This window comes from Rhinolophus sinicus, chromosome 10 (genome assembly GCF_057876585.1).
Source record: "Rhinolophus sinicus isolate RSI-liver-muscle chromosome 10, RSI-T2T, whole genome shotgun sequence".
NCBI lineage: Eukaryota > Metazoa > Chordata > Mammalia > Chiroptera > Rhinolophidae > Rhinolophus > Rhinolophus sinicus.
In genome coordinates, this window is record NC_142510.1 from 18,366,086 (window position 1) to 18,380,593 (window position 14,508).

A 14,508-nucleotide genomic window follows, 5' to 3' on the forward strand; every position below is an offset into this window, starting at 1 on the left:
AGAGGCCCTGTAACTTGTTATTTTGGATGCAGTGGACAAGGAATAGACTGTCTGGGGAGGGGTGACATCTGAACGGGATGGAGCCAGTGAAGGGAAGACAGGAAGAGGTTGCCAGGCCAGGTCCCACTGCGGTCCAGTCCCCATGCCCAGAAAAAAGCAATGCATTTTATGTACGAGTTCGGCCTGAAGGGCCAGCGGCTCCGGGGCCGCAGTCCCCGTTCCTAAAGCGTTATGTGGCTGAAGCAGGTGGAGGAGGCAGGAAAGAACCTGGTTTCCGCGAGGCACCCGAGCCCCAGGCCCTGACTCCAAATTTCTGAGTCCAAGTCCAGATGCCGACTTGGAGCCAGGCGTGGTGCCAGTACCCAGACACCTGGTTTCAGGTCTAAGCCGTCTCCTGCTTCCGAAGCCTGGTTGGAATACGGCGGCGACTGACCCCATCCAAGGTCCATCCACGGTCCGGGTTTCGGCCGCCATGCCCCATTCCACTTTCGACCCCACAGGCCTGTGCTGCGACTGTCGCAGCTGCTGCTCTTGGATAGCCAGCCCGGCCGGTCGGCCGCAGTACCGCTGGCTTCGGCCCCCGAGTGTGGAGCACACACGCGAGCTGTGGACAGGCTGACGCGATGTCCGTGTGTGGTCTCAGATTCCGCCCCTGGACCTGGACTGCGGGCGGGGCCAGAGGGCTGGGGGCGGGGCCAGAGGGGGGATCGTGCCCCAGACCCACGTCCTGCTGCTCTGCCTGCTGCTCTGCCTCCCGCCGCGACTGGGTGCCCGCCTGCCGCTCCTCCTGGTGGCCCTGGAGACCTGCGCCCGGTGCGAGTGCGTACATTTGGCCACGAGTATATGGGGCGTGGTGGAGGTGGTGACTGGGTCGCAACTGGAAAACGATTGGCCAGCGGACCTCAACGTCGTTCCGGGAGTCCTGGGGCACTGAGCACCCCCGGATTAAACAGATGATAAGAAGCTGTCCGAACCTGCTGAGGCCTCAGAGGTCGGCCTTAGTAGTTTGAGCTTTTCCTGTGGGCTAGGGGACGCCTGGAAGGTTTTTGAACAGGTGAGTGGCAGGTTTGGAGCAGATGTAGCAAACGGGGAGCCATGCACGGGCTCCCGTGTGTATGCCCCTTCTCTGTGGGAAACTGACACGAGTGAGGAGCTAAGGGCAGGTTTTGCACTGAAATCCTGGCTTGGCTGCTGTCAGCCTAACGTTCAGAAATCAGGGTCTTGGTTATTGGCGGCTTTTCTAAATCCATCTTGCATCACAACCTTTCGGCTGCAGCTCTCTCCACTTACCGCCTTGTTCACTCAATGTTTCATGGTTCAAATTCCAAAGCAAAGAAACCTGATTGGTCTAGGTCAGGCTACATGACCTGCCTAGGATTTATCTACCTTGAGTCAAGACTTTATCCTTGACCAAGCTGTACGTGGGGTTCCATGATACAAAACGCTGAAGCCGAGTACGTGTGAAGGAGGAGTGGATGAGCTCCATGATTGACGTTTCTGGTACCGCCCTGTATTAGTGCCAAATACGTACTGTTCTTCCTACTAGGACCCTCACTGTAGGAGGATTATACCATTCACACCCCTCTTACAATAGGCTTGGCTACATGACTTGTTTTGGCCAATGGAATGTGAATAGAAATGTAAATAGAAGCTTTAAGCACCAACAGATAGTCTGGCAGCTTCCCTTCTCTTTTCCCGCTGCCCTGAGCCTGGCATTTGCCAGCCTGGAACCCAGCATTAAGATGACATGAAGCTGAGTCATAGCCCACCTCTAAAACGATGTGTAATGTGAGAAATAAACTTCTCTTGCTGTGAGCCACTGATCCTTGGAGGTTGGTTGTTACCACATCATCATGAGTCTAAACCAAATCTCACAGAACTAGCACCCAGAGGCGGGTGCTGCTATAATAAAAAATAAACCTGAATTATATGACTGGCCTTGGAGCTGGACAGTGGCTGAAGAAACTACCATGGAAAGTTGGAAAGATGGTGATGTGTGTTATGTAGTGGAGACGTGTTTGGTTAAACTTTAAGTTGCAAATAACTAAGAATACAAATTCTGTCCAATGAGCTTGGGGCTTTTGGCAAAAAGTGTCGGGAAAAGACTATTAGTAGCATGCCTTGGTTGCTATGAGGAGCAGTCAACAAGTTACTGTAAGAAAGAGTTGCCTCAGAAAGTAATTGGCCAGTTTTTAAGCAGAAATGGAAGAGAACATAGAAACTCCAGGCAAGTGATCCACATCCTAACCAGGGAGAGATACTGTCATGCGGGGTGTCATGTGGGGTCTCAGCTCCCGCTCCCCACGTAAGAACGCAGGACATGGTGAGGCCAAAAAGGAACACCCACGGAGCCATAGATAGGGGAGTCATACCACTATATTCTTGCTGGCGGCTGGGTTGGGGACACAAGAAGCCGGAGCCACACTATCCACAACCTGCCGTCCGCTTCTCTGCCAACCAACCTCACTTGCTAACTGCAATCTACACCTCTCTGCAATCTGCAATCCACAATCCGCGCTTGCTAGCTCAGCCATAGCAGTTACATCAGTGGCTAATAGCCAACCGGTAACAGCTGATGGCCAACTAGTCACAGCTGATGACCATATACTACCCAAGTCAGCACCTTTTCACATGAGGCCAAGAGCCAGGAAACTGCTCTCTGGGGCTCTGTCCCCACAGATACACCTGACAAGATCCATAAACCATGGAGTTGAACTAAAACTCATCTTTGTGGCAAGGACCATATGGAGTGCACGGCTCTCCCGCCTTCTGTGAAAACCTCTGAAACTGTCCACCTGGTTCCCAGTAAATCCTTCCAGTTCGTCAAGGTGATTCAGAGAAAAGAGACCAACGGCATGACTCCCCCAGAGGAGTGTGTAGGCTCTGTTTGCCCACAATTAAGTCTAAAGGGAGACATGTCTGAAAAGAATTGCGGGTTTGGCTGTTGGCCCATGGAACTGACTAGAGTCAAATAGGTAAGAAGGCCCCTCCCCACCGCCAAGAAAAAAAGCCATTAGCTTGGATTTTTGAAAGATTGTGAGTGTTGAAGACTTAATCTGATCTGAAGCTAAAAAAAACAAAGACTTAATATGACCTTGAGGGCCCCCCAATTTCTATGGGCATGAAGAGGGCTCTACCTCAGAAAGGCGTAACCTCTAGTATTTTCTCAAGTGTGTTCAAGGAGAAAAAAAGTGGGAAAGGATGGGCCACTCTAAGGGTAGAGTCAAGGACGAAGAGGAGAACGACCTGGGGAGCTAGTCCCAGGACACAGGCCCACTCCCAGGGGAAGGTGGGGGCCTTCTCAGCATCGGCCCAGCTGGATTTTAGAATCACAACCTTCGTCCCCTGTTCAGCGATATTTCCCCTCAGGTCCAGTGAGCCTTCTTGATTCTTGGCAGCTGCTCATGGGAACTGAAAAACATCTGGGGGGATGGGTCCCCAATCTTCTAGCATCAACTTGGTGTCCTAGTAAGTGTCCATTTCACATACACCCTAAGACACAATGGCACTGTTACAAAGGAATTGCCCAAAGGGAAAAAAAGTGTAAAAGTAAAGCCCAATCTTTCCTTAACTGCATGGATATCCACCCAACGTAATGGAAATTCTGTGCCAGTTTAGGTATGGGGACAGCTGCATGAAACAGAGACCCAAATTGACCATAGCTTACACAAGACAGTAGTTTATTTTGCTTTAGAAAAAAGTCCAAGTTAGTATGGTGGGTCTTTGCATAAAGTCATCAGGAATGTGAATAATTCTAATCCTACTGGCCAGAATGTAGTTAGACAGCCACATCGAGGTGAAAGGGAGGCTGAGAAATAGAATCTTTGCTCTGGGCAGATTTTTGCCCATATAAAATTTCTAGGGGAACTAGGGAACTATCCCCAAGAAGCAGTCTCATTCTGGAAAAACAAATATTGGGGGGCTGCCAGCAGTCCCCCAATAATACTCACACTATGAGTATTAACCCATCCCAACTGTATTCGTTTCCTATTACTGCTGTCACAAATGACCATAAACTTCATGGCTTTAAACAACACCCATTTATTATTTTACAGTTCTGGAAGTCAGAGATTCAAAATTAGTTTCACTGGGCTCAAGTCAAGGAGTTGGCAGGGCTGGTTCTTTCCAGAGGAACCACTGGCTTGCATTTTTCTAGTTTTTTAATTTTTATTGGGGAATGTTGGGGAACAGTGTGTTTTTCTAGGGCCCATCAGCTCTAAGTCACTGTCCTTCAATCTAATTGTGCAGGGCACAGCCCAGCCCCAAGTCCAGTCACCGTTTTCAATCTTTAGTTGCAGGGGGCGCAGCCCACCATCCTACGTGGGAATTGAACCGGCAACCTTGTTGTTGAGAGCTCGCGCTCTAACCCACTGAGCCGTCGGCCGCCCCTCGCTTGCATTTTTCAGCTTCTCATGGATGCCGGCTACCGACCCTATCCTCCATTTCATAGCACAGCGTTCCAGTCTCTGCTTCTATCATTACGTCACCCTCTCCTCTGACTGTCCTGTCTCCCTCTTAGAAGGACTCCTTCCCACCCGAATACGCCAGGGTAATCTCCCATCTCAGGAGCCTTACCTTAACCATATCTGCAAAATCCCCTTTTTCCATATAAAGGAACCTTCTCAGGTTCTAGGGGTTAGGATGTGGACTTACTTAGGGGGCCCGTGTTCAGTCTACCACACCACTCCATTTACATTTACTGCATTCCTTCATTTATTTATTCACAAAATGTTGACTGAGCAAGACTTTCTTGTACCAGGCATGATGGCAGGTGCTAAAGAAATAAAGGTGAAAATACAGACAAGGTCTCTGCTGCCATGGAGTTTATATTTTAATGGGGAGGATAAGTACAAAAAATAGCTAAGATAGTCCAAACCCACGATACGTATTATTTAAAAATTAAGCAGTGTGATATGACCAAAAAAAAATGACGAGGGATTGGAGGTGGTTGTCTTTTTCTTTTTTCATTTCCCCTTCTTCCGCCTCTCCCCTCTCTGGTTCAATCTGTTGTTCTCAGTCTAGCTGTGTAGGACACAGCTCCCTGGCCCATGCTGGTGTTATGAGCCTTGCTCTCCCTGGGTCGCCAGTCGTCCACTGCGCCACTCACAGCCGCACGCCAAACTCCAGCTGCTCACGGCTGCTCAGCTCCAGGGAGAGCTGTTGTTCACAATCTTAGCTGTAGAGGGCGCAGCTCACTGGTCCATGTGGGATTCCAACTGGTGACCTCCGCGTTATCCTGAGCCCCCGGGCCGGCCCTGAAGATAGTCAGGAATGGTTTCTTAGGGGAAGGTGACTAATCCAGATGGCAGAACTGAGAGCTCAGAGGGCAGAACACAGCCATGGAGGGTTATTTCTAGGCCTGGAAATCCAGGGGAATTCTCCCCGCTGGGTTTTGAAATTGGTTTGGATCAGTGACTACTTTTTACTTTACATTTCTCCCCGTTTTAAACCAGAATATCTATAACTATACTTCTATGCCTGTCCCAGGTCCACAAATGGAAGAATTGTGCTCCAGGATGATGCCCAGAGCCGCATCTGAATCTAATTTAGGTAAGGAGAGTGGGGCTTTTGGTTTGATGAGATTTAGCTGAGGTGTGTTTTTTTTGGACTCTGACTTGTTACTGTAATGGGATGCAACTTTTAGGGACCTTATGAAGAAGTGAATGTACTTTGAATATGGGACAGATGTAAACATTTGAGGGCTAGAAGATAAACTCTGATAAGGACAATAACGGCCCCCAGAGTCCATACCCTAATCTCTATGGATGTTACCTTATATGGTAACTTTGCAGATGTAATTAAGGTTACTAATCAGTTAACCTTAAAATAGGGAGCGTATCCTGAATTATTCAGGTGGGCCCAATGTAATCACAGGAGCTCTTAAAAGCAGAGAAGCTTCTCTAGCTAATAAGAGAAGCAGAAGACAGAATGAGAAGTGAGAGAAATTTAGAGCAGGACTTGATGTGCTGTTGCCAACTTTGAAGATGGAGGGGCTCCCAACCAAGGAACGTAGACAGCTTCTAGAAGCTGAGAACCACTTTGCAAAGAAATGGGGACCTCAGTCCTACAGTGAAATGGAACTGGATTTGGTAATAACCCGGATGAGTCTGGAAGTGGATTCTACACCAGAGGCTCCAAATTAGAACCCAGGCTAGCCAAAACCTTGACCTCAGCCTCGTGAGACCCTAAGTAGAGAAACTGAGTCAGCCCAGACTTCTGAACTACAGAACTACGAGATAATAAATGGGTGCTATTTGTAAGATGCTAAATTTGTGGTCACTTACGATGCTGCAATAGAGACCTAATACAGTAAGATTTGAGCTGAGACTTGAATGCAGACAAAGAGCATCATGGGCAAATCTAGGGGGATGGGTTCCATCTCCAGGAAAGAGCAAGTGCAAAGGCCCAAGACTAGGAGGAAACAAACAAACAAAACAGAAGCCAGCACAGCTGGCACCTGCTGAGTGGAAGCACTAGATTAGAGATGAAGTCAGAACTGGGGGAGGTACTGGAAGGCAGGCTCCAGAGCAGGGGTTTCTGTTGAGAGTGGGCTGTGTGTATGTCATTGAGAATGAGTCTCCAAGATTCCTCAGTTGAATCCAGAATGACTGTCCCACCTCCAGAGCCTGCTGTCTTTCCCTGCCTCTGCCTCACCCCTGGTCCTGGAGCATTCCTGTGAAGGGCTCCAATTTACCCAGTCATTTGGCGGGGGAGGGGATGACGATTATAGTCCCCAGCACAGACAGAGGAGTGATACCAGCTCTTGCCCCAGCAGCAGGGCCTATGGTTTCACATTCCCAAGATGCAGCCACTGCCTGGGACAGTCCTGGTAGAGATCCAGGGAGGTAAAGGAAGTCGGAGCAGAAGAAGAGTGAGGGGCTGCCGGAGGCTCAGGCGGTTGGAGCTCCATGCTCCTAACTCTGAAGGCTGCCGGTTCGATTCCCACATGGGCCAGTGGGCTTTCAACCACAAGCTTGCCGGTTCGACTCCTTGAGTCCCGCAAGGGATGGTGGGCTGCGCCCCCTGCAACTAACAACAGCAACTGGACCTGGAGCTGAGCTGCACCCCCCACAACTAAGACTGAAAGAACAACTTGAAGCTGAACGGCACCCTCCACAACTAAGACTGAAAGGACACCTTGACTTGGAAAAAAGGCCTGGAAGTACACACTGTTCCCCAATAAAGTCCTGTTCCCCTTCCCCACTAAAATCTTTTATATATATATATATATATATATATATATATATATATATATATATATATATACACACACACATACATACAGGATAAACAGAGCTAAATAGATTTGTTCGTTGCAGGACTTATCAGTGACTTTACTGCACTTTTAATCACCAAGAATCCCCAAGGCACAGGGAATTTCCTGTACTTACTTGACCATGGAACCCTTTGTCACAAGACATTCTGAAACATACTTTGAGAAACAAAGCACTCCAAGACATTCTAATCTATCAATCCAGGGTCTCCACTGAACCTCATCTGATGCCCAACCTCCCTTACTCCCAACTGGAACACAGAAGACAACCCAGTGTCAAAGTGAATGTTTTAATAGTGTCACTCAGAGAGAGCCATGACTCTCACCAGCAGGGGGCCCCTCCACTGTCCCCAGATCTTTGTTGGGAAGGTGAGCTGGCTGCCCCGAGAGCAGGGATCTGGTCTAAAGAGTAAGCTGGGCAAAGGGAGATTTGGGAGGCACCCTATGGGGGCTGGGCTCCCAGGAGTGCCCAGGAAGTGGCATGGGCCTCAGGCTGGCCCCTCTTCAGGCATTCCTAGCAAAGCCACGAGGGGCTCGAGGGGCGTGGGGGTCCCAATGGGCACAGGGTGGGTGCGTTCGTGCTTGCGCAGGTCGCTGGCACTCAGGAAGGCCTTGGGGCAGTGGGGGCAGGTGTAGGGGCGCTCAGTGCTGTGTGTGCGGCTGTGCTTGCGCAGCCCAGCCCGGTCTGAGAAACTCTTTCCGCACTGGGTGCAGGGAAAGGGCCGCAGCTCTGGGTGTGAGCGCTCGTGCCGTCGCAGCAACGTCGGCGTGCAGAACAGCTCCTTGCACTCCCGGCACACAAACTGCGGGGGCTTCTCGTCTACCTCCTCACCCCCCACCTCACCTGCGCCCCCCAAGGGACCAGGAGCCTCCCCAACGCCAGCATCTTGGCACTCTACATGCTCCACTGTCATGCCCACCACTTGCCACTGGGTGGCCATCACCCCGCCTGATTCTGGGGGCAGCCCCAGCAGCCCTGCTGGAGGGTCCCCTAGACCCGCCCCTGCTGCTGGGGCCGCCGAGCCCTCGCCAGCCACACTGACGGGCAGTGCCAGCCCCACGACCAGCTCCTGTTGTGGGGGGGCCCCTGCGGCCTCGCTACTTCGATGGGTCCGCTCGTGCTTCCTCAGGCTGGACGACACCACAAAGGACTTGCCACAGGCATTGCAATGGAAGGGGCGCTCCCCGGAGTGCACCCGGCTGTGCTTAGTGAGACTGGCCCTCTCAGCAAAGGCTCGCCCGCACTCCTCACAGCGGAAGGGCCGCTGGCCTGAGTGCACCAACGCGTGCCGCTTGAGGTCCCAGGAGGCCACGAACGTCTTGTCACACTGCAGGCATTTAAACGGCCGGTCGCCGGTGTGTACCCGTCGGTGCATGGCCAAGTCCGCAGGCTGCCGGAAGTCCTTGCCACACTTCTCGCAACGGTAAGGCTTTACGCCCTCGTGCGCTCGCTGGTGGCGCCGGAAACTTGAGGGGTCCGAGAACATGCGGCCGCAGCGCGGGCACAGGAAGGGCTTCTCGCCGGAGTGAGTGCGCTCGTGGCTCTGGTAGGAGCTGAGCTGCGTGAAGCCCTTGCCACAGGCCGGGCAGCGATAGGGCTTCTGCGCCGCATGGATGCGCTGGTGGCAGGTGAGCGAGGATGAGCGGGAGAAGCTCTTCCCGCACTCTGAGCAGAGGAAGGGCCGCTCACCGGTGTGGGACCTGCGGGAATGGGGGGAACCCGGCATGAGGGTGGCAGGCCCATCACCCAACCCCTGCTGCCCTCTGTACGCTCATTTTGGGGCCCCTAACATCCTGGGAGCGTTGGCCCAATCCTCTAAGAGCCACAGGGCTGCACCCCAAAGACCTAGACAGAGCAGGCCCCACTCAGGCCTCCTGGGCTCCACTAGAGACCCTCTAAGGTAGCCCCCTTCATGCTGCCCCGGAACTCAGGCCAATCAGACCACACTCGCATCCTCCAAGGCCCCATCCCACGGCAGGCAGCCCCGCGCACCAACCAATCAGGGCCACCAGCTTCTCCCACGTGCTCACCAATCCTAGTTCCACCCACGCGTCTTCCCATTGGCTCATCCCGCTCCTTAAAACCCAACCAAGGGCCCCACTGGTCCCAGGGGAGCTGCTGCCGTCCTGCCTCTACCCCGTTGGCCTGCTCTTCCCAGCTCTTTATGGAGCCCTCACCGTTCGTGGTTGCGCAGGTCCTTGAGCTCTGCATAGGCCTTGCCACAGCGCTCGCAGCCGTACGGACGCAGTCCGGCGTGTGTGCGCCGGTGCTTGCGGAATACTGACGGGTCGGCAAAGCTCTTGCCGCAGTCGGCGCAGGCGTAGGGCCGCTCGCCGGTGTGGCCGCGTTGGTGGATCTTGAGCTTGGAGAGCGCGCCATAGGCCTTGGGGCAGTGCGTGCAGCGGAACGGCAGCTCGCCAGCGTGCGAGGCCAGGTGCACACGCAGGCACACCGGCTGCATGAAGCGGCGGCCACACTCGGGGCAAGGGAAGGGCTTCTCACCCGTGTGGCTGCGCCCGTGACTGCGCAGCTCGGGGGCCGTTTTGTAGGCTTTGGGGCACAGCGGGCACGCATAGGGCCGAGGCTTAGCTGCTGCACCTGACACCTTGTCCCCGCTGGCATCTTCTGCATTGGGTTCTGCCTCTGGCTTCAGCTTCACCTCTGCCGCCTCCTCTGTGCAGTCTACAGGCCCGTGTGTGGCAGCGTGGCGCGCTGCCCTGGGCGCATTTGGAAACGTCTTGGTACAGGACAGGCACTTGTAACGGCGGCCGGAGCGCTTATAGCCGGGGCCTTGGGACCGGGCCTCCACAGCCTCCACCTCCATGGCCTTGATGGGCAGAGCTTCTCTGTGAGAGAAGCAGAGTTAGAAGCACATCCCTCTGCTATTCTCCAAGGCCTCTCCCCTCCCCAATGCCCTCTTGAGGCCTGCCAAGGAACCCTATTTCATCTGCATCTCCCACCTGGGACCGCCATATCCTTTCTTAGAAACACTTCCTGGCTCTGATGTTCTGCTCAACTTTCCTCTCTAATCTGTTCACTGGGGAAGGGAGTTGGAGCCAGTGACTTCAGAGGGGCTAAGGGAGGAGTCTGGGGTCATCAAAACAGCTACCTCACTTCCTTCCCCAGCTTCTGAGCTTTTCCAAACCTGGTGGCATTGGTTCTATCCATCTCATATCTTCTTTCTTCAGGTGAGCCTGTGCCAGAATGCAGGGCTGCAGACATAGGCTACCCAGCTGTGGGTCTGGCCTGAAGGTCTCCAAGTGCCCAGTGAAGACAGAGGTAGGTCGGGAAGATAGGAGAACCAGTGGGCTAAGGTGGTGATTGGCACTGCCTGTCTGGAAGTGATAGTTCCCCAGCACATGTGTTTTGTTTTCCCCTCTGGTTTGTTAGCTTTCAGACACAGCAACTGTCCATGCAGAATGCTGGCCCTGCACAAGTGAGGGACTCCACCCCAGACAGGAATCCCGGTCTGTCTTCTGCTCTGGAATCGCTGTTGGGCTCCTGCTCCCATAGTTCTGACCATGGAAAGCTCAGTTACTCTCAAGGCAGCTTGCTAGCAGTTAGAAGCCTCTGAGTCATAATCAATGTGTCTGATCTAGCCTGGCTCCCAGGACACCCATTTTAGTGGAGGCCCCTTCATTCCCAGTTCAGAGCCCAGACACCCTCCACACAGCTGTTCCTGGGGATCATGGCTGGAAGGAAATAGGATTAACAGCTGCATTAGTCCTAACACCAGCTCATCCTCCCTGGAGAATGAAGGGAAGAGGATTACGGCAGATCCACTTAAGGAGCTGGGCAGCTGTAGCTGCTGGGGGCGGCCTGGGTGGGGTTGAGGATCTGCCACAGAGAAGGGGAGTGGGGAGCCTGGTGTACCCAGAGCCGAGGCTGGGAGGTAGGAAGCCTGAGATCCCTCCTCTGTTCTAAGACTGTTTCCTTATCTGTATGTCTCAGGGATGGGTGGCTTCTAAGTTATGAACACGGGAGGACAGGGAAGGGGTGAGTGGCAGGGGCTGCATCTTTAGAGTCAGCACCCTTGGCCTGAAGCCTGCCTCAGTTCCTGACACACACAATCCACGGAACAGAGGGCCAGGCAGGCTAGGCCCCTGCCTCAAATCCCACCATTAGCTCCTCGCTTTATACCTTACTGAGGACGCGTCCACCCAATTCTCCACATCAGGTCTGGGAACCCCCTATATGAAAATAACAATCTGGGGAGTGAGGGGCACAACTCAAAATCTGTACCGTGGACACACTCTGTGTCACTCCAATCAACACTCAGCATTTAAGAACGAAAGACATGCCCATACGTCTTCACAGCTTCTAGGCGAGAGGCGTTCTTACTATACCTTGTTTTCAGGTGTGGAGATGAAGCCCCCATAAGGGGGAAAACATGCACAAGGGCACACAGCTGGTCACGGAGCCCAGACTTAAACCCACATCTTCAAATCTCTGGCTGGGCTCTTTGTCTACCAGTCTTCATTTACTTAAGGCTTAGCAGCCTAATCATGACACTTTCCACTGCTCCTACGACAAAGACCAATATCTTTTTCATGGTCAACAAGGCCCTGAACCACCTAACTCCTGCCCATTTCACTTCCCACCCCTCTTCCCTGGCTCCTCGGCTCCCTTTCTTTTCCTCTAAGAGCTAAATTCCTTCCCACTTCAAGGTCTTTGCACTAGCTCTTACCTCCACCACAACCCACTATCCCCAAGGATATCTGTGCAGCTATCTCCTTGATTTCACTCTCAGCTCCCTGTCACCTCAGAGGGCTTTCCTGAACACCTTTCTTAATGCCATCTGCACCCCTGCTGATCACTCTCTATCACCCCACCCCTTGAATTTCCTTTACGGTGTTCATTTGGACAACATTCCTAGCAAGTTTACCATGGGCTGGTATCATCCTAAGAATTGTATGTGTATTGCTTAAGCTAAGCCTCATAACTGCCTAGAAATGTGTTATGGGCTAAATGTGTGTGTGCAAGAAGGAAAGGCCATGTGAGGACCTGGCGAGAAGGCAGCCTTGTGTAAGCCAGGAACAGAGCGCTCACCAGGAACTGAATTCGCCAACATCTTGATCTTGGACTTCCCAACCTCCAGGGCTGTGAGAAATATATTTCTGGTGTTTATAAGCCCCCCAGTCGGTGGTTTTTGTTATGACAGCCTGAACAGACTCAATTAAACGGCATCATTTCCCCCATGTTACAGACAAGGATACTGAGGCACACAAATGAAATACCTAGTCACAGTCACAGCCAGGAATCAGAGTCAGGCGGTCTGTCCCCCAGACTCCCACTCTCTGCCCCCTGATTATTGCTTCGGTAGCACTTACACATTTTACAGCTTGGTTGTTAATTCTCTGTTTCCAGCACCACAGTCTAGGCTGGTGAGAAGTCAGTAACCTTTATTATTCTGGATCCACGACCCCTAGAACTGTTACCGGTGCCCCCAAAACAAACTCAGGCCTGGAGCTACAGTAGGCATTTGTGAGAACGTCCATCAACAACTATTAACTGAATTTCTCTGCCTGTCCAAGTTCCCGAGTCCAAATAGCACCCCATTTTCCACACTGGGTTCATCACTCTAGTGAGGGAGGTGTGCGCTTCACTACTGGCTCAGGAGTGGGATGAAGTCCTGTGCCTGAACAGGCTCTAAATCTAGGGATGCAGAGATGTAATTCCCCGAGAGTTTAGGCTAGGGCCCTGCGAACAGGGGTGAGGTGAAAAGGGAGCCACTTTTTATCCTCTCTGCACCTTAGTCTCCCTACATCTAAACAAGCAGTCGCCCACAGGCCTCACAGCCCATGACAGATTTGGGAGGGTGGATGGGGAACTGTGAACCTCGCAAAGGTGAGAGCCAATCATCTCCTAAGCCTCCAACCTGGTCAGTAAACAACCTACTTTTCCAGCCTAGGCTCCAGCAGCAGTGTCCCCCTCCCAAGACTCCAGCCACAATTCTCAAACTTCCCCACCTAAATGCATCTCCACAGGCAGTGCCCTCTTCCTTGGAAGCCATTGTTCGCCTTCTCCCCCAAGGGAAAACTCTTTTGCATCCTTCAAATGCCCGTTTCCCCAGTGCCCTCAGGAATACTTAACAGGCAGCAGAAGTAAGGGCGCCACGGCGCTCTGAGCCTCGGTTTTCCAATCAATAAAATGGGGCCTCTGGGGTACGTGGGAGTTTGAAGAGCGTTATGGCATCGGAGAGGCGCTGAGGAAAGGCTGAGAGCTGCAGAAAACCTGCGCTTCTCGCTCCCTGCAACCTTCTCTGTGTCGGCGCTCCCGCCAGACAGCCTAGCAGGGCAGGGCCCTGGGCTGACTCATCTCGAAATAAGCCCTGGGAAAAAGTGGCCTCGGAGAACGTGGCAAGAAGGAGGGAACGAAGAATGAGAGAATGAACAAATGAATGGACCGAGGCTCGGCGCTGGACAAAGGCCTGCAAAAGGCGTTCTCTAGGACCGCGGGAGGGGCGACGAGGACCTCGGCCGGGGAGGGGGGTCGCAGGCGCCGGGGCCCTAGCTAAGCGGGCCCCGCGCCTAAGACAAAAGCCTGCAACATGGTGGGCTCTAGGACCCCCGAGCCCACACAGCTCAAGGCGGGCAGCCACGCGGGCCGAGCCCAGCGATCCGCAGAAGCCCTCCGGTGGGGACAGCCGGCGGGTTCTAGGACCCGCTGGGCCCGGAGCCCGCCCGCTCCCTCCCGGGGCCGCACCACTCCCGCCCCGCCCGCGCTGCTCGCGCCAGGCCAACCCCATCCGCCCTCGGCGCCCACAGGGAAACTGAGGTCCGGTCGGATTGCGTGCTGGGGTCCCCGCGGCTTCCCGCAGCGTTTCCTACCTGAACCGACTTGGGCTGGCTCCTTGTCGTCAGTGGCAGCTCCTCTCAGCGACGGAGCCCGGGACACTACCAGGGAGGGGCAGGCGCTAGGACCCAGCGGGTGGGGGAGGCGGGGCCGGTGGGCGGAAGTGGAATGGAGCTCCTCCCGCTGGGGAGGAAGGCAAAGTTTACCAGAGCACCCCCGGCCGAAGGTAGCGGAGAAACACCTTGCAAGGGGTCGCTGTGGGTTCTAAGGCCAGGGGACGCCGAAAAGGCTTACTATTTACACCGGGCTACTGCTAGCTTGAGGCCAGATCACCAAGAACTAGAAGGTGGGAATACAGAAAGGCCATGCTCAAGCACTGCAGTTCCTAAATCCTCTTATATTTCACATTTCCCTTAACAGCCAGGAGTGCGTGAAGCTC

The 14,508-nt window shown here is 53.5% G+C and overlaps 1 protein-coding gene and 1 long non-coding RNA gene across 7 annotated transcripts; one reads left to right on the forward strand and one right to left on the reverse strand.

Moving 5' to 3' along the window:
- The first annotated feature begins 503 nt into the window (after nt 1-503).
- On the forward strand, nt 504-7,199 carry LOC141569447 (uncharacterized). The gene is made up of 3 exons (XR_012493087.2): nt 504-1,054; nt 5,488-5,550; nt 6,776-7,199. It is a non-coding gene; the product is annotated as an uncharacterized LOC141569447 (long non-coding RNA).
- A 350-nt stretch (nt 7,200-7,549) lies between these two features.
- On the reverse strand, nt 7,550-14,494 carry ZNF668 (zinc finger protein 668). 6 transcript variants are annotated; one of them, XM_074322661.2, is made up of 4 exons: nt 14,105-14,494; nt 10,420-11,798; nt 9,452-10,120; nt 7,550-8,974 (listed from the first exon to the last, which is right to left on the reverse strand). In XM_074322661.2, exons 2-4 carry the CDS (start codon nt 10,494-10,496, stop codon nt 7,762-7,764), a joined length of 1,959 nt encoding a protein of 652 aa, XP_074178762.1. In that variant the 5' UTR covers nt 10,497-11,798; nt 14,105-14,494; the 3' UTR covers nt 7,550-7,761. The 6 variants fall into 6 exon arrangements, with proteins under 6 accessions (XP_074178762.1, XP_088657595.1, XP_019572836.1 ...); XM_088801469.1 differs by lacking the exon at nt 14,105-14,494 and adding an exon at nt 12,324-13,781; XM_019717277.3 differs by lacking the exon at nt 10,420-11,798.
- Between the last annotated feature and the right edge of the window lie 14 nt (nt 14,495-14,508).

What these genes read in the sequence shown, in the direction of transcription:
- ZNF668 (XM_074322661.2), bottom strand. Translation starts at nt 10,496, where the DNA reads ATGTCTGCAGCCCTGCATTCTGGCACAGGCTCACCTGAAGAAAGAAGA. An exon ending in GATAGAACCAATGCCACCAG is followed by an intron (nt 10,121 to 10,419) that starts GTTTGGAAAAGC and finishes CTTCTCTCACAG; the next exon opens with AGAAGCTCTGCCCATCAAGG. An exon ending in GACCTGCGCAACCACGAACG is followed by an intron (nt 8,975 to 9,451) that starts GTGAGGGCTCCA and finishes CCATTCCCGCAG; the next exon opens with GTCCCACACCGGTGAGCGGC.